Below are 22,727 nucleotides of genomic sequence, written 5' to 3'. Positions count from 1 at the left end.
CGCGCTTCCTGTTGGTGCCGTTAGAACCAGTGCCTGTCGGTGAACGCCGTTCCGCGCTTTGTGCTTTGTGTCGAGCTGTGCTTTGTGCGTTGTACCCGAAAAGCCCATTACAGTGTAAAGTTCTCGTCTAGCTCAACGCCAGAGGACAACTTTACTCCCTTCTTACTCCTTTCTCTTTAGAGTGTAGGCGTAACAAGAGAGAGCACAGAGTACAGCCCATGGATTCCTGAAGAAAGAGCGTGTATTGTGGAAAATATATATACGGCCCCCAACGTGTGGGCTCTAGATGCCCAGCGTGGTGGCCATGGTGTGACCCGCCACCGGAGCCTGCGGTGCTTGTGCAGCCGCTGCCGACTCGATGGCCTCCTTCCGCGTGACGCTGCGGAAGATCTGCTCCAGAGAGGTGTCCGAGATGAAGAAGTCGAGGAGCTTGAAGCGCTTCTTGATCTTCGCCATCTTCGTGAACATCTCGCTCCACGGCATCCGCACGCGGGCCATGCGGAACTCCAGCACGCCCTGCAAGGAAAGCAGGAAGATGAAGAAAGTGGAAGTAGAGGCGATAACGTAGGATGATTCAACGTGCTTTTATTGCGAAAGCAATACTACGCTCATGAACGGCCTTTCGCGTAGCGGCGGCCGGTAGCCACGTTTGACTTTTAGAATGACCTCTGACGTCATACCAGGGTGAGAGATAGGCTACCAAGTCGAGTCGTCGCGCAGCGGCGGCCGGTAGCCACGCATGACATTTAGAATGACCTCTGACGTCATGTCATGCCTAGTGACGTCATAGCGTGACGTCATACCAGGGTGAGAGATGGGCTACCAAGTCGAGTCGTCGCACAGCGGCGGTCGGTAGCCACGCGTGACCTGTAGACGCGGCGCACTGCGTTCCTTCAGTTGGAGGCGCTGCGCTTTTGCTTTCGCAACCTACCAGGCTTAACCAAAGCGAAGCCCCCGCCAATTTTTTTAACACTGTGTTGATTGCCACCAGTCATTGTCAGTCTTAAAGTGACAACGTCGAAACAAGACGTGCCATAGCGGGCATTCACCATGAGCGTCATCCCTGGCATTAGCGCATTATAAATTCGTCTATTATTTTGCAGCGTTCGTGAAGGCCAGCAAAATAATTGGCTTCAACCTTGGGGACAAATATTTTATTAACCCGCCTGCGAATGCAGCCTCGTACATTGCGTTTTATTACGACTAGCATTCTATCATGCCATCATCATCGACTAAAAAAAAATTACGGACTATTACGCTAGGCGGTAGTGCGAAAATTGAGCGTAGCCCTTCACTTTCACGCCACTCGCCACGGCTGGCACGCGGCGTGTTACGGTGCTAACAGGCCTCCTGGCATGTGGCGTGTTACGGAGACAACGCCCCCTTACAAAAAAGTTTTAGACAGTCTATAGAGTGTCTATAGACTTCTGTCTATAAAGTCTATAGGCTGACTATAGACAAAACTCTATAGGCAATACAAATGGCACAGACAGTCTATAGACAATCTATAGATCTATGGCCATACACTTTTAGTAGACTTTTGTCTATAGACAGTCTATAGACTATGAATAGACAAAAAGCAATATCTATAGGAAGTCAATTTAGTCAATAAGAAGTCTAGACTGTCTATAGAACATTTTTGTAAGGGCGATGACGCGTAACGCAGGAACGGGCGCCTAAGAGTTGTGCTCTAAGAAAGCGAACGCATTAAAGCACTACATATCTTACAAAAAAAATCAGCTGAGTATTAGTGACTGTTTAGTGCATTCATCGGGATTTCGACTACTTACACCATGCTGTAATGAAGTTCAGAACGTGCACCTCTTAATGACTTACGTTGGGGCGCTTGTGTAAACACACTTGATTTCTTGATCGGCTGAGGCAGTAAAGGGTTCTTTTTGTGTTTCGCGCGTCTTCTAAATCGCCTTGTAATTTGCGTGTATTTGAGGGGCTCGTCACCAACTGGGTCATTTTTTTACAATATGCAAACCGTACGGGACTCTTAAAACTGCTACAGTGCAACGGAGGGAGTGCTGTAAAAACTTTTGCACAATAGACTGGAGAGCTATATTATGCGCATTACCAAATAGAATTTCCGAATTAAATATATAAATTAGGGTTTCAACAAACGTATAAATTTCATGCATTCAGCATATCAATATGGCTCACGCGAATTAAGTGGCAAAGGCAGAGTAATGTTTTAGCTACACGTTTTCTCTCTGTATTATACAGGGTCTGTTCTGAAAGTAGTAGGACTGATTTTTTCCTGAGCGCACAGGCGGACGAGAGGTGGTCTGCGCGTGCAGGATCGTTGAAGGGGGATATTGGGAATGCTGGGGAAAATCGGCAGTCGGCTCTCGGCCGTTCAAGAGAGCAGGTCGCTTGTACTGTGCACCCCTGTCGAAACGTCTCGTCACGCAGAATCATCGAGCGTTTACTGGATCAGTGATACGCGATCAAATTTTGAGTAAATCTTAGTAAAACGGGCAAAGAGACTCACAACATGATTAAGGAGGCCTGCGGTGACGCTTCCATGGGTAGATCAGGTGTTTTTTTGAGTGGCACAAGCTGTTCCGAGAAGGTAAGGAAAGAGTGGAGGAAGACGACCGCTCCAGGCGCCCTTCAACCAGCAAGACCAACGAAAATGTGCAGCGAGTGAAACATTTACTTAACAATGATTGTAGAATGAGTATCAGAATGATTGCTGATGACGAGCATTCCTCAAACCCAAGTTTTTGAGATCGTGACAGAAAACTTATCCATGAGGAAAGCGTGCGCGAAGTTGGTGCCGGGAGTGTTGTCAGAGAAGGAAAAGGCCAACCGGTAGGATCTTCTTCATCATGTGAATGAGGACCCCGATTTTTTGCCCAGCACAAGGCGGCAACGCTGCCTCAGCCCCCCTACAGTCTCTACTTGGCCCAGCCAGACTTTTTTCTATTCCCGAGAATAAAATCGACGCTCAAGGGGAAACATCACGGATGGGTAGAGGTGGTTCAACAGGCCGTGACGAGGGAGCTAAACAGCATTCCGGTCCAGGCGTTCCTGGAGGCGTACGAAAACTGTAAAACTCATTGGCAGCAGCGTGTAGGTACGGAAGGGTGCTACCTTGAAAAATTGTAATCGTTTGTACTATTCTCTTGAATAAACTTTGTTTTAAAAAATGAGTCCTACTACTTTCAGAACAGACCATGTATATACCTGGGATCACAATCCAGAACTGACTGCGGCACCACCATATACACAGTCGCACACACCTCGTAGGTGTACACCAGCTCGGCCTGGCTGAAGTTCTTGGTGACCTCACGAGCCACGTCCTGCTGGTAGGTGACGTCATGCTTCCTGTCCGGAAATGTCTTCACCGTGATGGCGTAGCCCTTGCCGAACTTCTCCTTCAGCTGCGTCAGTGTTCCGAGGCACTGCAGCCTGCCCTCGTTCAGGATGGCGATGCGGTTGCACAGGAACTCGACGTCAGAGAGACTGCGAAACAAGACGTCCACAATGCTGGCTTCAGTTTCGTCTACTGTGTACGTTAAGCACGCTGATATTTCATTCGCATACTGCAGCTGATTTTGTTGGCTTTACTTCCACTCCTTCCCCAGTCGCAAAAGGTTTCATGCTTGTGTTGACGTTTTGAATGAATGATACCATGGGCATTATCAGCTTTCGACTCCTCTGAAGTGACGTCACTTCAAGCTTGGTGACGTCACTCCCCTCCAGCCAATGGAAGGAATTTATGACGGGCGACGCATTCCAATTTAGCGCCAAGCCTGCGCCCCAAGACAACTTCGCTGGACTAGCGGCTCTGTGCCTTCAGGAACATTTTCCTACGTATTTCATGCCAGCGCCTTTTTAATGTGTAGATTAGCGTCTCCAACCGACTACTGACAATTTCTTGAGCACGAAAAATAAGGCTGGTTCTAACCGCCGCGGTGGCTCACTGGTTATGGTGCTCAGCTGCTGACCCGAAAGACGCGAAAGACGCGAAAGACGCGGAAAGAGGCCCGTGTACTGTGCGATGTCAGTGCACGTTAAAGAACCCCAGGTGGTCGAAATTTCCGGAGCCCTCCACTACGGCGTCTTTCATAGAATGAGTCGCTTTGGGACATTAAACCCGATAAACCCACAAGACGGGTTATCTATTTCGAACGTCTGTCCTTAGCCAGGATGTGTGTACATTCTACTCCCTAAAAAATACAAAAAAGACAGGCCAGCGAGACGCACCAGTGTGAGGTGAGAACGATGGATATCTTAGAGATTCGCTGGAGCTCGCTGACGTAGTTGACGATGCGTCTTCGCGCCGTGGAGCCAACACCAGCGTAGGGCTCGTCCAGGAGCACCACATTCGGCATGCCCAGCATAGACACGCACAAGGATAGCTTACGGCGGTTGCCGGCACTGCACAGGAAAGGAATACACACTGGGGAGAGCGCAAGTCAAGCAATAAAAGTTATCCCTCATCTACAACTGGCAGTTCAAATGCATCATCGCCATTGGTATCCGATTGGCTTGTTCTCATCTCAGTATCGCTTCCTAGCACTTTTCGAGTTTACCACGTGTCATGAAAAGAACGTCCGACAAATGAGTCAGCTGACGTGGTCTTTAGTTTTTCCTAGCAGCTTACATAACTGGTGAGCCTAATGAGCGAGGAAAGCAGCACTGGTGAGAAGGTTCCAGTGAACAAGCCTCAAGCTGTTTCAAAGCCCTTAAGTATGTCTTCGGATGTATTTTGTTGCCTACCAGTGTTGCCAACCAGTATTTTGTTGCCTACATGGCGTAAGAGTGGTCGTGCAATTCTCCAAGTCTCATTTTGTTTGTAGAACAAAGTAGTCTCATAAGCCAAATTAGTGCGCCGATTTTTTTTTCAGCATAATAATTCGAGAAGCCGTGTGCATTGGCGTGGCAAAATGCAACCTTGTTCCCATTGAACCCATATATGTTTACTGTCATACACACCGCTTTTTTTGCGCAGTTCCTCCCAAAGTTTACTGTATACACGCTTGCGCTCGCTACAGCAGGTGAAACTGGCTCTAAACCCTTCATGCACTAGCGACGCCAGTGTTCTCTATGGACACAGTGAGCAGTATCAACCGGAACGACCACATCCTGATTCCGCAAGAAAAACAAACAAGATTTGGTCTTTGTCATGCGTAAGCCAACACGTGTGATGAAAAATATGGCATAAAGCCGATGTCATATGTTTCAAGTCTTACCACATACTACAGACAGTGTACTTACCTTGTGCCCTGCGTGTAGGACTGCTCAAAAGTTGGTGTTGAGAAAACTATTTCCGTAAATGAAAAAAGGATCCTGATATCTGAGCTCAAATGCTTTTTTTTTATAAGAATATTATTTTAGTTTTTCTGTACTTTCCTTAAATTCAGGCGCTCAAAGGTTAAGAAAGCCAGGACTTCGCGGCATTGAATGTCCTAGCGCAAAGCCCTATTTGTCGGAACGGACACGTCCGCGGGCCTTAACAACACCGATCCCTCAGCAAATCCTGATTAAAGGACTACTGCCCCAGTTTGCACGGAACAAGCAGCCAGCCATCTACCAATCGCAGCACCCACTTAGTGCGTTGCGGTATACAGCCAATGTGCTGCGTCAGGGGCGCCATCTTTTGTACTCTCTGTGCACTTTCCAAGATGTTTAGTTCATCGCGAACACAGAGTGACGGGCCAGTAGCTCAGTTATCGCTGTCGCCCTGAGTGAAGCGGCAATCGCATACCTGTACTTTCCTACTTGCTGCTCGGCTATCTCCTCGAGGCGGAATATCTCGAGGAGCGCCGCCATGTACCCCTGCGTCATCTCGATGCCTCGGAGGCGGGTGAAGAGCATCAGAGTCTCGACACCCGTCAGCATATCAAGGAGACCGTCCCGCTGAGGACAGTAGCCGAGGTTCCGCTGGAACTGCGCGGCAAAGACGTGTGTTTTTGATACTTGTATAGGGAACCGTTCTTGTATACAGTACAACGCTGGAACAGTGCTGATAGGTGGATTGTGAGTTAAACTTATTATATGGCCTCGTCAGTATTATGAACTACAGCCGTCAAGTCGCCAAGGTATTAAAAATATTCAGGGGGGCGCTTTGTTGGCTTAAAGTGCGGTGAGGCGAAAGCCTTAAGCGCGTTGTTGCTGCTTGTGTCACTGATGTGTGGTTAAGACGTTAAGCTTCGCCTGTAAGAGTGGAACGCGACAGCGTTTTGCAACGCTGCCAGGGAGTCCACAGAACGCCATCGCCCGTTCGGCTCGACGCCTTGCTTGGTTTTTGAGGTTGGTTTTTGAGGAATTGGTTTTTGAGGAAAGGAAATTTATCTGTCTCGCATATCTCGGTGGACACCTGAACCTCGCGGTAACAGGAAGGGAGGAAGATGGGAGCGAACGAAGACACGTACCGTATTCCCTAGACGCACCTTTGTTCATTCCAAACCATCGAGCTTACATGGCGCTGACATGGCTAAGCAATAAAGACAAAAAAAAAGGAGCTGACATGGTGGAGTGGTTAGCGTGCTCGTCTCGCACTCCGGAGACCCTGGTTCGATTCCCCAACTCGACCAAATCTTCTACTCAATTTTATTTATTTATCCCCTTAATTGGTTGCATGGTTACTAGTCAAAGTACAATTAGCCGCGTTTTAAATTCGTGCACTGGGCCGTCACGACCATTTCGACCAATTTTAAAAGAGTGACATTTCTGTCGACAACTCCTGCTTACAATGATGAGGCATTAAAGGCTTCCGCCTTAAAATAAATTGGTTAATCTTCTAGCATAATCATTCCTCTCTGCAGCATAGCATTCAGATTCCCGGCCAAGGTAATATAGCGCATGCGCACTCACATCTTCCGTGTCGTTCACGACTGAGAAGGGCCCAATGTAGGCGTCCCCTGCGTGCGGCAGCAGTTCCCCGTTGAGTATCCTGAATGTCGTCGTCTTGCCTGCCCCATTGGCGCCCAGTAGACCGAAGCACTCTCCCTTGCGAACCGTGAATGACAGACCCTGGGTAACAGCGGATACCACAGTACACAGCGCGTATTGAAAATTCACTCAATCTTGACGTGCTGAACAGAAATAGCCTTCATTTCTCCATGGATGCGTGTCCAAACGAAATGCGGAGAACGTACAGTACGGTCCACGGTTAAAGGGAACATAGCCTCTGCGTTTCGCGAAGCGCTGCCGCTCAGTGCCGGTGAGAATGGGAGGCACCAGGCGCACGCGCGGAAAGAGCAGCCGGGCGTGCTTGCCGCGCATGTGCATTGTGCCGTCAATCCTCGCCGACTCCCAAGGCAGCGCTTCACAAAGCGCGGCGGCCATGTGATCGCATGTTCCCTTCAAGAATGGACCGTGCTGTACATCTGCTGTCGTATGTTTGGGCAGCGCAATGTCAAAGAAAAAGTTTTATTTCCTCGCCATAGTTGCACGCAGCTTTCAGTGCTCGATTTACGCCGTCCAGCACTCAATCTAAATCAGTGTGTTTCATTCAAAGTCTTCTATTTTTTCCCCCAAAGTCGCGTTCGCTATCTTTCGACGACGGGTGCACAGGCAGGTTCAGTGCGAAAGGAAGCAGTTCCCTACAGAAGCGTTCCATACGAATCGCTCATACGGAATTATGGGAATACGAAGTCCATATGAAGTGGACAAATATATGGACAACCATACGTATTTTATAGGGAGTCTATAAACTTTCCATGAAATTTCCAATGAACTTCCATAAAATGTGCATGACGTCATATAGAGTCCCAAAGTTTCCATACGCGTTTTCCACAATGTCTATACCAGCTCTATGAACACCATCCTGACTCCATATGATTCATACGGAAATATACGGAATTACGGGACTCGCCTTATGGAAACTTCCAGTAGGGTTTACACACAGGGAAGAACTCTCACTTCTGCACTGAGTTTGAAAATGTGTAATGGGGTTTAGCCATCCGGAGAAAAAGCTCTTGAGTACACTAGAATAAATCTGCATTTCTTTCACAGTTATAAATTAATCGGTTGAAGGCGGGACGATATGTTTCCTTTCATATTGACGTTACCTTTACAGGATTTTAAAACAAACCATGTTCAACTTGGTATTTTTGTAAACTACTGCTTTAAGGACTTTCGCCGAGGTGAATTCCATCCACGTCAATCGGTGGCGTTGAATAATTGCATAATCGGCAGACTTGTCATTAATGCGTACCACCACGCGTCCACTTACTTGTAGCACGAGGTTGTGCTCTGTGTACCCGTACGTCTTATGAAGGCGGCGAACGAGCATCAGAGGCCGTGACTGTGGCGCCATCTGTCCACGCACTAAGGCGTCCACGACTGCGTCTTCCATATTTACTTCCGTGTCCTCCTGTCTTTTGGGCTGCAAAAAGCGGCGTCAATTTGACACTCAAATAAACACCTTAGTCGTCTTTATTTTTCAGTTGCAAAGTACTCCAGGTGATTATAAGGTTGAAATGTCCGCCCTCCCTGAACTTTTTTTCCCGTAAAGAAAAGCAGCAGAAACACTTGCGTTCGATAGAAGGCCCCTTGAATCCCTTCCAACTGCGTTTGATTCCCCTCGTTTTTTTTTTTTTTTTTTTTAATATTCGCCAATCTCGTACTCGGAAAGTGTGCGTCGTCGCGGAAGAAATGAAAGTCAGTCCGGAGGAAGAGAAAAAGTATCATCAATTGACGTAGAACTTTTATTCAGTTTAAGTAGAATGTTGTACCCATGTTTAGCGGAGTTTCGATTTCGCGGATCATTCATGATACTGAGACAATGTTCCGTTCAGTGGCTGTCAAAAGGTGTCAAAATTTCCGCAGAATACGGACGTACAGAAGAGCGGAGAAAACACGAGCACTACCAACAACTCAAGCTTTCATTGCAGGAATAGCAATAAATAGGAAGTTTTTCAGCACATCAAAGCACACGAGTGAAGATATAAATAATTAGCAGCAGGCAAATGTCAGGATTCGGCTAGCTATATAGCTAATATCTGGCTAATATCTATATTGTCCATGTCCTTTGCTAATAAATTTTAAGGCCTTTAGGCCTTTACCCAGGTTTTTACCCAAAGGCCTATAGGGCGAAGGCCTTCGTGATAAATGCCTTTGAAGTATAGGCCTTTAAGTTTAAATCCTTTATACCAAAGGTCCAATGCCTTTAGCACGTAAGGATCTTAAGCGCCCAACGTAACTATAGTGCTACTGCGCGATCCTTTACCCAGGTTTTTACCCAAAGGCCTATAGGGCGAAGGCCTTCGTGATAAATGCCTTTGAAGTATAGGCCTTTAAGTTTAAATCCTTTATACCAAAGGTCCAATGCCATCAGCACATAAGGATCTTAAGTGCCCACCGTAACTATAGTGCTACTGCACGATATTCCGCTCTTAGCCCCGCTAAACCATTCGCTATTTTTTTTCTTTGCTATACGTTTCTCGGATCTGCTCATGCCCCATCACTGCTTACACATTCTTGCCTCAGCTTTTTCGCTGATTGGACTTGCTTGACTCTGAGTACAAAGCCAATGCTGACTTTGTGACGACTCCAACTTCTAATGAAAAACGTAAAGAAAAACCATCAAGACAAAAAGGCACACTACGTTAGAGGTGGTCAGAAAGCTCACTCGAAAACAGTTTATTTCTTACAATTGGTTTGGTTTATTCAGGTTTAACGTCCCAAAGCAACTCAGGCTATGAGGGACGCCGTAGTGAAGGGCTCCGGAAATTTCGATCACCTGGGGTTCTTTAACATGCACTGGCATCGCACAGCACACGGGCCTCAAGAATTTCGCCTCCATAGAAATTCAACCGCCGCGGCCGGAATCGAACCCGACGGGATAGCACACAAGCGTCAAGGGGCAGAGAATTAGAGTTCAGAGTACCTTTTTCGAGCCAGCGACGTCTCGCAATAAGCCGGGAGACGGCTTGGCCATCATTTGGCCCATGTCCTCTCCGTAGGCTTCGGGCTCGAGTGAGCTGAGCGCCTGCTCCGCGTTGCGGATCCAGCGCTCGATGATGAGAAGCACCACAAATAGTACGGCACCCTCCACGGACAGGGTGACCACCTCGTAGAACGCGGAGTACTGGTGCACGTCAAACGGATTGATCACGTATTGCGTCCGGTCTGGGCTGTCAATGTCTGCAAATTGAGATAGGTACCAACTGAGATAGGTTCAGCGCTCATCACCGAAATAATTAACAGGGACACCTAATTACATTGTATGTTGGTAATGAGGTAACGTTGGAAGCTGTTGACGCTTTAACCGGAAGTGACGCCTTTTCCTCAGCCAATGTATGGTGCGCTCTGTTGACGTCACTTCCTTCCAGCCAATCAGCGAATTCAGCTTCCGACGACCCATTTTTTTCCTAATCAGACTTCTATTGCTATCACATTAAAAATATCGTGAGGGTTCTCTTCGCTGTAATTGTTATTTGCAGCATAACTAAAAACAAAATTGGTCTCAAAATGTCACTGAACTTCGGAAGACCCTTATTTCTCGGCAGTGATAACAACGTCGCTCATCCCGAACTCTACCTTATTTCTCTAATGTACACCAATGATAAAGCTCTACGAAGTTCCCATTTCCTCGCTTTGACGTCGGTAGCCAACAGAAAAGTTACTAGAAGCTTACACATTATAAGCTGCAAATCTTTTCTTGCCATTTGCTTTGGACACAAAACTGCACCTTTCTGCGCTTTTCTTATCAGTTAAATCTCTTTGCTGTTTACATTAGCCATCATGGAAGCCTGCGGCTTTTGGCTGCGACTTACAACAACGGGGCCGCCCTTCTAACTCCATCGGTTTATTTTCTTGGTGTGAAAGCACTCATACACTCACCAACATAAACCAGGGATCTTGTCACCAAGAATCATACGTACGTACGTACGTACTCGGGTAAGCTCGGAAGAGCGTTGATATAGTGCCATTGCCTAGCAACCCTGGCGAGGTAGTAACTCGGGTTGCTATGCAACGGCACAAGGTCAACGCTCCTCCGAGCTTACCCGAGCTTACCCGAATTACTCGGGTAAGCTCGGAGGAGCGTTCACCTTGTGTCGTTGCCTAGCAACCCGAGTTACTACCTCGCCAGGGTTCCTAGGCAGCGGCACAATATCAACGCTCTTCCGAGCTTAATTACTCGGGTAAGCTCGAGTAGTAACTGCGGTAAGCTCGGGTAAGTTCGGAAGAGCGTTGACCTTGTGCCGTTGCCTAGCAGCCCTCGCGAGGTAGTAACTCGGGTTGCTAGGCAACGGCACAAGGTCAACGCTTCTCCGAAATTATCCGACCTTATCCGAATTACTCGGGTAAGCTCGGGTAAATTCGGAGGAGCGTCCCGCCAGCTGCGTGAGAGGGTGCTCGGGAAGAGCAACATGGTTCGCACCATCCCTACCGGTGGCTGTGTTTGAAAGAGCCTCCTGCCAGTGCAGTGGGGCATCGCTTAACTGCTGCGCCACTGCGCTGGTAGTGGTATGAGGACTCGCCGCCATCTGTGAATGTTAAGTCGAGAATGACCCATTCTGCATATATGGGCATTAACTCACTAAAGATATCACGACATACCCTTAAGGCGGAGCTTCTGCTTAACATCCCCCTAAAAGTGAGAAATGAACACCTGCTTTCGCATGTGCACTCGGTTTAATAATAATAATAATAATAATAATAATAATAATAATAATAATAATAATAATAATAATAATAATAATAATAATAATAATAATAATAATAATAATAATAATAATAATAATAATAAATGTTTTATTGCACATAATGATACATAGATCAAGGAGCGGGCCTGTCAAAGCCAGCAGTGGCTTGAGGGACTAGGCCCGGCTAAGTCAGCGGACGAGGGTGCAATAATTCAAATCAGCATACAAAAAAAAAGTGTTGAATGATGGTTAACAGTTGGGACGATTAATGTCAACATGTGGTGAATCGCACACACATATACAAAAAAAACAACAACATCAAAACCGACAACGCGTACAGATTACAGAAATGAGAACATACACTTTACAAAGAACCAAGCATGCTTTTTAATGCATTTTTTGATGATACCGAAAATACATCATCTGGCAAATCATTCAAAATTTTCGGCACATAAGCACAACGCCTAGCTTCGCCGAATCTTGTTGAAGATCGCGGAACAACAAAACGAACACTGTTACGAAGGCTTCGGGGGGCAGTGTAACTTACTTTAAATTCACTAAACCAGATATGCCGTAAAACCACAGTTTGGACGAACAGATTCCAGAAGCATGGAAGACGAAGTGCAGAAAAGATGTTAGGATTAGCGATCGCTGGAGTATTGTAGGCTATATTTCTTAATATGGCCTTTAACAAAGAATCAACACGGTTTTGCCATCGAGTGGAGCAAAAAGCAAAAACAGTGATCCCATATCTGAGAGTGCTGTAGACTAGAGCATGCGCAATAGTTTTTTTTATTTGAAACGGAACGATAGATTTAATGTGGAAAAATAACCAAGCAGCGCTCCTAAGCTTATTGCAGATATGCGATAGGTGATTGTGCCATGACATATCACTATCGAAGAATACTCCCAGGTATTTCACCGAGTTCGTGTAGGCGACCGGCGTGCATCGACAGGGATGACAGTTGTGGCTATGTAGAAAAACTGGTGCGTTTATGACTGTTAATTTTAAAGGGGATCTGAAGCAAACAAGTTGGGTTTTTGAGGCGTTAACCTTTAAACAGTTATCACTGAACCAGGTCATGGCTTTGTGGACACTATTCTGCAGATTAAGGATGGCCATGTCGTAGGAAAAATGTTTTGAGAGCAAAACAGTGTCATCGGCGTACTGATATACTAGACATTTTGAGATGACGTGCGTAAAATCATTAATAAATATGTTGAAGAGTAAAGGAGATAGTATAGAGCCCTGAGGTACACCAGCCTTCACAGGAAGTTTACCACTTGCGTTTTTAATCTCGTCTAAAACAACCATTTGCGATCGCTCGGTGAGATAGTTCTTAAGGACATCGTAAAATGGACCCCTCAAACCACTAGAATAGAGTCTCTGTAGAAGAATTCCGTGATGAACTGTATCGAAGGCCTTAGATATGTCTAGAAACAAAGCAACGGAAAACAAATTTTGATCAAAAGCCGAGAACAGTTCATCCGAGAATTCCTCCAGAAGGGCTACCGTACCACGACCAGTAACGAAACCGAACTGTCGAGTCGACAGAATCGAAAATTTTTCAACAAAGGATGACATGGTTTTTAAAAGAAATTTTTCGATAACATGGGAAAGTATGGGCAACATCGAAATGGGTCGATAGTTCTTCACGTCATCTTTTTGTCCCCCTTTGAAAAGCGGCTTAACTATCGCAGTTTTAAGCTCTTTCGGGATGCACGCGGTATCAAGAAAGCCGTTTAACATGAAGAGCAAAATATTGGATATCGCTGCAAAGTTCCTCTGTAGTAGACTAGCTGATAAACCGTCAATACCAGGAGGCTTATTGCGCTTAAAGCTGAAAATTATTTCATAAAGTTCATTTTCTGAAATTCTAGGAAGAAAAGCGGAAAAAGCGGAAGAAAAGCGGAAAAAAAAAATAATAATAATAATAATAATAATAATAATAATAATAATAATAATAATAATAATAATGTCACGCGTGGTTCAGTACGGTTGGCACGGTTGGGTACGTCAAAGTAGGCGACTGCAGCGGACGTCGGTACCAGCCCAAAAGCGGAGCATTCGCTTGCCCCCACACTTCGGTTTCTTTCTTTTCGCAAGGCGAGCTCGCGCGCATTCCGCGCTGTCGTGTCTCCACGAGAACGGTGACGACCACGAGAACGGCGACGACGAATGGACGGTGTCAATAATAATAATAATAATAATAATAATAATAATAATAATAATAATAATAATAATAATAATAATAATAATAATAATAATAATAATAATAATAATAATAATAATGTTTATTTCAACTAGTTTATACAAATGCGGGTCTGCCGAAGGCACGGAAGGCTTGAATGACAGCGCCCGGCAGCAGCTAACACACCTGGTATACGAGTACACTGTCGCAAAGACCAACACACTTTAGCTACGGTTTGACTACGTTAATCCGCTAGCGATTTTAAGAAGCCGGCATTCTGTCTTAAAACGTTATCTATCAACTAACTTTTAACAGCAGTGAGTGAGTTATTTCGCGCACATCTCTTTTATGGGAAAGGGATCCCGACTCACGGTCGCAGCAGCGCTGAATGGACAGCTTCGCCTCGGCGATCTTGCTCGTGCACTGGCTCTCGAGCTCGGCGCCGCCGATGTGGCACACGCGGTTCTCGGCGGCCAGCTGCAGGATCTTGGTCATGCCCCGCGAGTAGGAGCAGGAGGGCAGCAGTCGCACCACCTCCCTCGCAGTGCCGATGACCGCCGAGACGAACACGCTGTTCACCTCGCTGGCGTAATGCTCCATGAACACCTCGCCCAGGCAGCCCACGGAGGCTGCGGAGGAGGACGAAAAGGGGTTGAAGCGGAGTGAAAACTACTCCCCACCGTTGCTCGGTAACAGTTTAGGTACGTGTTGTACCATAGGCGATGGTTTTCGGCTCTTGGGCACAGGGGTGCTGCTACTTTTTGCCGGGGGGGGGGGGGGGGGATGGAGGCGGTTGGTTAGCACCAAAACGGCACTATTTGTGGTCTGTGGTCTAAACTACGCACGCATAAAACAAAAATTAGAAACTGTATATTAGTGCTACACTCTAAACAAAAATATACCCAAAAGGGAGTATAAATGGTGGCGGCCACCCTTTTTACTCCATTTGTGAAAACATTTACTCCATGAGTGTGGAGTAAAAAGGTCGACTGTCCTCCCTTTTACTCCCATGAGGTAATAATGGATTAAAAATGAGGATTTACCTGCATTTACTCCAGTCTAGAAAGGGAGTTAATTGTGCCAAATACTCCACCAGTGCCGAAATGGAGTAAAAAAACACCATTTTGTGCAATCCGCCCCGCCACCTAGCGTCTCGTCTGCTTCTGGTCAGTCGTCTGATAATGGCGGTGAGTGAAGACTGCTTGGTTACCATCGTCGCTAGATCTCTGCTCACTTCTGCTCCTTCACGGGCGTCTGCCGCGGTACAAGATATCGGCTTGTCGCTGTTTTCCGCTACAGTACGCTACCTAATTGGATTGCTCCTGTGAAGCCTCCAGTGCTCTAACGATACCTGACTTTCCTTTGTTTGTGTCGCCACCGCCTTACAGCCCCCGCTTAGGCATAATTCTCACAGGCTTTCTTCGGTGTGGTTCTCGCAATGTGTTGCAGCAGATTATGTGTTGCACGAACATGTAACTGTGATAGAACATAGTGTCGACGCTGAGCTCTTTATTGAGCTCATGAGGCTACATTTTTCCTCAGTCATATCGAAAAGCCAACCCTTAATCAAAAGAATATGAAAGCAAACACTGCCATTCCAAACTATAGCATCAGGGGTGTTTTCAACTTATCTGCTCCGGTTTTTAGACAAATATAGCGTGGTGCATGACCGCGAAAACTACCCAGCGACTCCTCAGTTTTAAACTATTGATTATAATGTTACATGCCTTTATCTACAAACACGGCCAACCGGCCGCGGCGGCTAGAATTTCTTTGGAGGAGAAATCCTAGAGGCCCGTGTACTGTGCGATGTCAGTGCACGTTAAAGAACCCCAGGTGGTCGAAATTCCCGGAGCCCTCCACTACGGCGTCTCTCATAGCCTTAGTCGCTTTAGGACGTTAAACCCCATAAACCAACCAACCAACCAAACGAGCTCGTGCACCAAAGGGAGACGATAAGCATACGACTCCTGCCGCCTACGCCGCCGCTGGGCTTGCAGACGGCGAACAGAATGCGGGACGCGGGGTTACATTAGCAGCGCAGTTTCCCAAGTTGGGTTGCCGGCGGCCCGCAGAGCTACTGCCCGTTTCCACCGCTGTCACTGTAAGAATGAGCCTGAATGAGGATAAATAAACTATAAACATCACGCCATTTTCGGGCTCCATTTCTATAAGGGAGTAAAAAATTTACTCCCTTTTCCCTCCTTAATAATTCCCTTATATAAAGGAGTAAATAAAAAAACACTACACATATGGAGTAAAAAAAAAACCTTTTGGGTGTGCGTTAGAGGACAAGCCATTTACTCCCTTTTGGGTGTTTTTTTGCTAACAGTCTAGTCTTGGAGAACATACATTGGATTTTATTAAGGATCGAATAATTAAGCTTAGTAAGCAAAATGCGAAAAGTTACTATCACGTAAGCGTGTGATTGGTTTCTGATAGAATATTCAAAATTCTCTGAGGGGGGGGAGGGGGTGGAGGGGCAGCCACCTCCCTTGCCCCACCCCCCTTCCCGACGCCCATGGCTGCGGCGTTTTGTTTGAGCGAAATGATGAAGACGCCCTTGATCTATTCAACGTCAGTGCACTTTAATGTACCTCAGGTGGCTGAAATAAGTTCGAAAAACTCTACTACGACGCTTCTTCAAGTTTGTTCTTTCACTCCCTCTAATATCCCTTCCATCGCGGCCCGGTTCAGGTGTCCACCGAGAAATTAGAAAGTTACTGAGACTTTGCCTTTACTGCGAGCCGCCCTAAGCAGTGTCCTGCTTAGTGCGGCTGGTGTCGAGAGGCAGAGTAACCCTTGTTCTAATCGGGCCTAGCCTAAGCGCAACGACTAATGCCCGGTCGTACAAAAGCTTGATGCATTCTAAGTCGGTCCAACTCTTAGGCTCTTGTCTTGCAATAATAATAGGGAAACGGCAAGGTTAGCACGCACTTGTTAGTACGTGTAACAAGCTTGAAGCTACCCGAGCAGATGCGAGAATCTCTCGTGAGGTTCACTGAATATGGCCGCTCGGGCCGACCCTAGAAGACCTCTGCAAGTTTATTAGAGAGAGAGAGAGAGAGCCTTTAATGAATAAAGAATAAGTCCACCTGGTTATGAGCCTAGCATGCTACTCCAGATATGTTTATTAAGCTGAGCATTAATTCTTCTGCCATACGACATGCCGGTTTCGATCCCTACGGTTCCTTTTCTGGTCAGTCCTAGTCAATTGCACATCACATTGATTAGCGCTGAAAAAAATTGAGTCTCCGAAGTGGAAATGATATGCTAAAATACTGAAGTCAGGCGCACCCCATTTTTCCAACTGTCCCGAAAGCGACGCCATACAAGAGAGTTCAATAAGTCTTGGCTCGTAGGAGCAGACAAAATTGATTAAAAACTTACTATTAGAACTCACTAATAAAGGCATGCGTTGTAGCTTCATTATTAAGCCAAAGCTGCATTCGAGTGAGAGTTTTAAAGGAATATATTCTTTTTCACTGTAACCCCAATGACGGTTGCTAACGTTACACTAATCTTTGCCCCCCGCCGCAGATTGAGGCCGGCTGCCCTGAGTGTCTAATCTACGTCACAATACGGGTCTCGGGCCATTGGCCTCTCTGCTTCTTCCGGTAAAACTTTTGGTTGCAGGCGTGGAGTCTGACGAAGACGTTACCAACCGTTCAACAGTGATCTCAAAGCCTTGTTCTTGTGGCGAAAACACTAGTTCACTGCTGGGGGAACTACATTGCAGCAGGTGGGCTATTCGAAAAGCGATGGCCTCACGATAAAGAGGGCACCCAAATGTTTCTTTTCTTTGCAGCGCTTTAATTCGTGCCGCTTCATAACAAGCTACAACGCAGGAGGCGAATCTCAATGAACATCGCTTACAAATTCACTATCCGTCAGAAGTAAGCGCCCTAGAAGCCTTGCTGGCAAGGATGGCAAAGCGAGTCAGTCCACCGCATTCATCTGGACTTCTCGTGTATAGATCAAATGCCTTGGCGATCTCACATTTTGTACAAAGCAAGGCCTCTTTTAATCTTTTACATCGACCGCTTTTATTGTATTTTTTTTTTTGGGGGGGGGGGCACTTAATTTATTTACATGTGTGATTCAATAGCATGGCCGCACTTGGCGCCTGAGTGCGAAGAACTTCCGGTCTGGTAATGACTTCTCCGGTTTAGGCGATGGCGCTCCCTGCCAGCCGACGCCACTTCCGGTTTGGTTGAAGTCATTTGCGATTTGATGACGTCACTTGTGGTTAGTTGACGTTTCTTCCGGCCTGTCGTCATCACTTCCGTTTATGTCATTACTGGTGTTATGCCTCATACACACATACAGAATTGCCACACAAAGCATCACCACGCCCCCAGTATTGTGACATCATGCGGCGTCAGCGCATAACACAAAAGCACGTCACACCGTTTGCTAGCTCCACTTACAGATGACGAACATCAGTATGGAGAGCGCAGTGAAGCCATATCCAGGGTTGTCGAAGAGGAAGGAGGCGATGTAAATAAAGGGCAGAGCCGCGTATCCATGGAGGAGGTTAAGCACGAATATCAGACCTGCGGTAGGTACGGATTGTAAGAATACGGTAGGTACGGATTGTAAGAATACGGATAGTTTTTTTTATAACAGGCGTCAACGCTACGCTGCACTAAAAAAACATTGTTTCTTCAGTTTTGGTTTGGTTGAATTTCCTGCTATGAACTCCTGACGTTGCACTATGAGTTTTAAAAAAACAGTCGCTTTTGGTGAATTTCCGGAATGCTTTGGTTATTTTGGAAAGAGTCCGTGCACTGAGAATGCCAGCGTACACAAATCGCAGGTGCACAACACCTGCCTCCCCCTCCATGTTCCTATTCTATTAGAGAAAGGTTCAGGTGTACCTCGAAAACCAGTCTCGGCACGGAACCTCACAACTAATTTCATGCATGGCTTAAAGAGACATTGTTCTTAACGCTATGTCGTCATACCCTTTTAATCGAAGTTGAAGTGTCCCTCAATTTTTTTCGATAAAATTTTTAGAGCTATAAATGCGTATTTTGCTTCCGAACCAGAGTCAACAGACACGAATAAAGTCAAAGAATTCATTTTTACTGCGAACAATATTTCGCCCGAGTTGTCCTCACTAAGGGCGAAAATTACTTTCCGCCTTTCAATATGACCGTGCGCCCTCACGTCTTGGTGCAATCAGACTCGCTTTAGGCCAGCAATATTCTTTTCCGGTCATTTGAACAAATAGTGGGAACAGTTCAGTGAGTCGGTATTTATCTATTGTAAAAGGTGCTCTTTGAGACAGAAATGTTAATAGCGCTACAGCAAGACGTACACAAGAAAGACTGTCACGGGACATGCGCTAACTTCATCTGAGTTTATTTACTGCAAAGCCAGCAAATATATAGAAAATTTAAAGCATGCGCAAAAAACCGGCACAACAATGCACCAACAAAATCGTTCAAGATATGATATCTCAGTCTTGAAAAGACGGACCGAAGTATCACTTACACAATCTAATCCCTTCTTTTTAATGTGGAATGCTTCAAAAAGCTCCCGCGCCTTCATATCTCCACTCCTGCCCAGTATCTTTATCTCCTGAAGCCGAGGCTCACACTTCTTGAATTGCTGGCATCTTTTTTGCCCCGGCCCATGTTCTGCCGCACGATTACACACGAAGCACCATCTAGCCCAAATTGATGTTCTTTTAAAAGGGGCTCTAACAAGAAATATGAAATGTGTAAGAAATAGGACATGCGCCTGTAATGATGATTCATCGTGCGCTAACACTGGAATAACGAACAATAGGGCGCAATCGTGTGACGACCGCGACGTTAATTTAACCTTTAACGCAAAATGCAATTGACATACCACCGACATCAGCAGCATTCAGGCATTATTTCCTGCTTGTATAGCACTGGTGTTCAGTGGAACGCGGTGTACAGATGGGGGAGAATACTCACGGAAGTCTGTGCCCGAAAGCTCTTCGAAGTATGCGAGCGGCGGTAGCACCATCAGCGCGGTTCCCATGTAGAAGAGGAAGTCAAATATGAAGTTTAGCGTCCAATAGAGCAAAATGCTCATGCCTGTCAGGAGGTGCAATTGTTTCACCTGCGTAAGACAAGAATCCCTTCAGTGACATAGTCGACGTATCAGAACACTCTAGCCGTAGTATCTTGTGTTTGAGGCGCCACAAGAAAAATGAACATCCAAAGACTTAACGTCCGGCTCCCGCCTTTTTTTTTTTTTAATTCTCCCTCGTACGGTGGGCGGAGTCGACCAACGCGTGGAGTGCCTTTCAGCCAGTCCCGCGGCGGCTTGCCGCTCTGCCATCGGCGGAGTAATACGTAGTAGTCCGTAGAAGCAAATAGTCCGCGCGTATTTTTATTTCTGCGGGCTTATTTTCGGCTGTATTACCTGCGAATTAAACTATTTATTCACGGAAACCTAAAAAACAAAATAAAGCGAAAGCAAAGCCTCCACGGAGCTGGCTGCAAGGCACTCCACGCGTTGGTCGACTCCGCCCACCGTACGAGGGAGAATTAAAAAAAAAAGGCGGGAGCCGGACGTTAATTCGATTTAATTAGGAAAATCAGCCACACAGGGCAATAAATCGAAGTTTCTAAGAATGCTCAGAACGTGTAGATCGAGTTCCCGCGGCAAAAGGACGAGTTCAGATTCCTCTTCAGTGCACCTTTAACTGTCGCCTGCAGCACCCTCTCAGCGATGGGGAAGAGGATAAAGTTGCCACACTTAACTCTGCCGCAAGTGTCAAAGGACAGGGTTAATTCGAAAGACATGGGAAAGGCCTTTGTCCTGTAGTGGACATAGTCAGGATGATGATGATGACTTAACTCTCACCTGCAGCGCCCTGTCAGCGATGGGGAAGCGGACAAAGTTGCTACACTTAACTCTCCCGCAGCTGTCAAAGGACAGGGTTAATTCGAGAGACATAGAAAGGCCCTTTTCCTGTAGTGGACATAGTCAGGATGATGATGACTTAACTCTCACCTGCAGCGCGCTCTCAGCGATGGGGAAGAGGACAAAGTTAATACACTTAACTCTGCCGCAACTGTCAAAGGACAGGGTTAATTTGAGAGACATGGGAATGGCCTTTGCCCTGCAGTGGACGTAGTCAGGCTGATAATGAAGATGATGACTTAACTCTCACCTGCAGCACCCTCTCAGCGATGGGGAGGAGGACAAAGTTGCTACACTTAACTTTGCCGCAACTGGCAAAGGACAGGGGGTTAATTGCAAAGACATAAGAGAGGCCTTTGCCCTGCAGTGGACGTAGTCAGGCTGATGATGATGATGACTTAACTCTCACCTGCAGCACCCTCTCAGCGATGGGGAAGAGAACAATGTTGCTACACTTTGCCGCAACTGGCAAAGGACAGGGGGTTAATTGCAGAGACATAAGAGAGGCCTTTGCCCTGCAGTGGACGTAGTCAGGCTGATGATGATGATGATGACTTAACTCTCACCTGCAGCACCCTCAGCGATGGGGAAGAGGACAAAGTTGCTACACTTTACTTTGCCGCAACTGGCAAAGGACAGGGGGTTAATTGGAGAGACATGGAAGAGGCCTTTGCCCTGCAGTGGGCGTAGTCAGGCTGATGATGATGATGACTTAACTCTTACCTGCAGCGCCCTCTCAGCGATGGGGAAGAGGACAAAGTTGCTGCACATGAAGCTTGAGACCAGCGGGAAGAACACGGAGCGGAGCACCTTGGGCAGGAGCACTCGATACGTGTTCTGGCTCCGAATGTGCTCGATCTCATCCGCGGACTGCGCCCCGGTGGCGCGAATGACGCCGCTGCGTACTTTCGCCCGCGGTGGTGCCGTGACGTCAAAGGTGAACTGCGCGTCGGCTACTGCGGTGACGTTGCGTAACCGGGCGGCGTTGTATGCGCTCATTGTCAGCAGGGCTGTATGCTGAATCTGGCCGTTGTACCACAGCAGGTTGCTGCGACATAAGCGGGTGGCCGATTACTGCGAGTTTGTCGTCAACAGCTAGTTTTTGCTATAGCTGCATACGACTCAAGAGAGAGAGGCCCCCAAACTCGCTCAGAGGGGGCGTTGCCACTGACGGCGTTGATGTAATGTCAGAACGTCGTAGTCAAGTCCAACCTCCTTGTACCTGCTAAGGTTGAATGCGCAATTGACTGCGATGTATGATCAATGAGTTAGACAGGCAGAGCAGAACGGTAGGTCTTAAAATTAACATGCAGAAAACCAAAGTAATGTTCAACAGTCTAGCAAGGAAACAGCAGCTCGGAATTGGTGGCGAGGTGCTGGAAGTAGTAACGAAATATGTCTACTTAGGGCAGGTAGTAACCGCTGATCCGGATCATGAGAGCAAAATAACTAGAATAAGAATGGGGTGGAGCGCACATGGCAGGTTCTCGCAGATCATAAATGGTACTTTACCAATATCCCTGAAGAGAAAAGTATGCAACAGCTGTATATTACCGGTACTGACCTATGGGGCAAAAACGTCGTTAGCAAAGAGGGTTCAGCCTAAGTTAAGGCAACGCAGCGAGCTATGGAAAGAAAAATGATAGGTAGAACGTTCAGAGACCGGAAGCGGCGGAGTGGGTGGGGGAACAAACGCGGGTTAATGACATCCTAGTCGAAATAAAGCGAAGAAATGGGCTTGGGCAGGGCATGTAATGCTAAGGCAAGATAACCGCTGGTCCTTAAAGGGAAACTGCATGGGTTTTAGAAATCAATGAGCTTAAGAGGGTCGAATGTGTGAAACTTGCAGGTAAAGCATGCGAAGTCTTTTTGGGCTAGCACTTGAAATAGTGAAGTAATCGCCAATTGAAATCCAGACGGCCTTCAAGCTTCTCCGCAGCGCACAACGCCAAGTGGGGGTGCATGATGACGTCATCGAAGGTATCGGTACATTTCCAGGGCACAAACGCCA

At 46.8% G+C, this 22,727-nt stretch overlaps 1 protein-coding gene across 3 annotated transcripts in view; it reads right to left on the bottom strand.

The window, feature by feature from the left end:
- Positions 1-282: 282 nt before the first annotated feature.
- LOC149332573 (phospholipid-transporting ATPase ABCA3-like) overlaps positions 283-22,727 on the bottom strand; it is a 53,217-nt gene continuing 30,772 nt past the window's right edge. For 2 of the 3 annotated variants that reach the window (XM_089555809.1, XM_089555811.1), the window contains 11 exons: positions 21,440-21,764; positions 19,759-19,906; positions 18,238-18,363; positions 14,179-14,436; positions 9,854-10,110; positions 8,198-8,350; positions 6,835-6,993; positions 5,726-5,907; positions 4,222-4,395; positions 3,255-3,477; positions 283-516 (listed from right to left, as the gene is read on the bottom strand). In XM_089555809.1, the coding sequence (XP_089411935.1) occupies positions 283-516; positions 3,255-3,477; positions 4,222-4,395; positions 5,726-5,907; positions 6,835-6,993; positions 8,198-8,350; positions 9,854-10,110; positions 14,179-14,436; positions 18,238-18,363; positions 19,759-19,906; positions 21,440-21,764 (2,239 nt within the window). The remainder of the gene's footprint in view (positions 517-3,254; positions 3,478-4,221; positions 4,396-5,725; positions 5,908-6,834; positions 6,994-8,197; positions 8,351-9,853; positions 10,111-14,178; positions 14,437-18,237; positions 18,364-19,758; positions 19,907-21,439; positions 21,765-22,727) is intronic. The other variant, XM_089555810.1, reaches the window with a different exon arrangement.

Source organism: Amblyomma mixtum, chromosome 8 (assembly GCF_055824585.1).
Source record: "Amblyomma mixtum isolate Tamu chromosome 8, ASM5582458v1, whole genome shotgun sequence".
In the NCBI taxonomy this organism is placed as follows: Eukaryota; Metazoa; Arthropoda; class Arachnida; order Ixodida; family Ixodidae; genus Amblyomma; species Amblyomma mixtum.
This window is presented reverse-complemented; position numbering and strand designations above follow the sequence as displayed.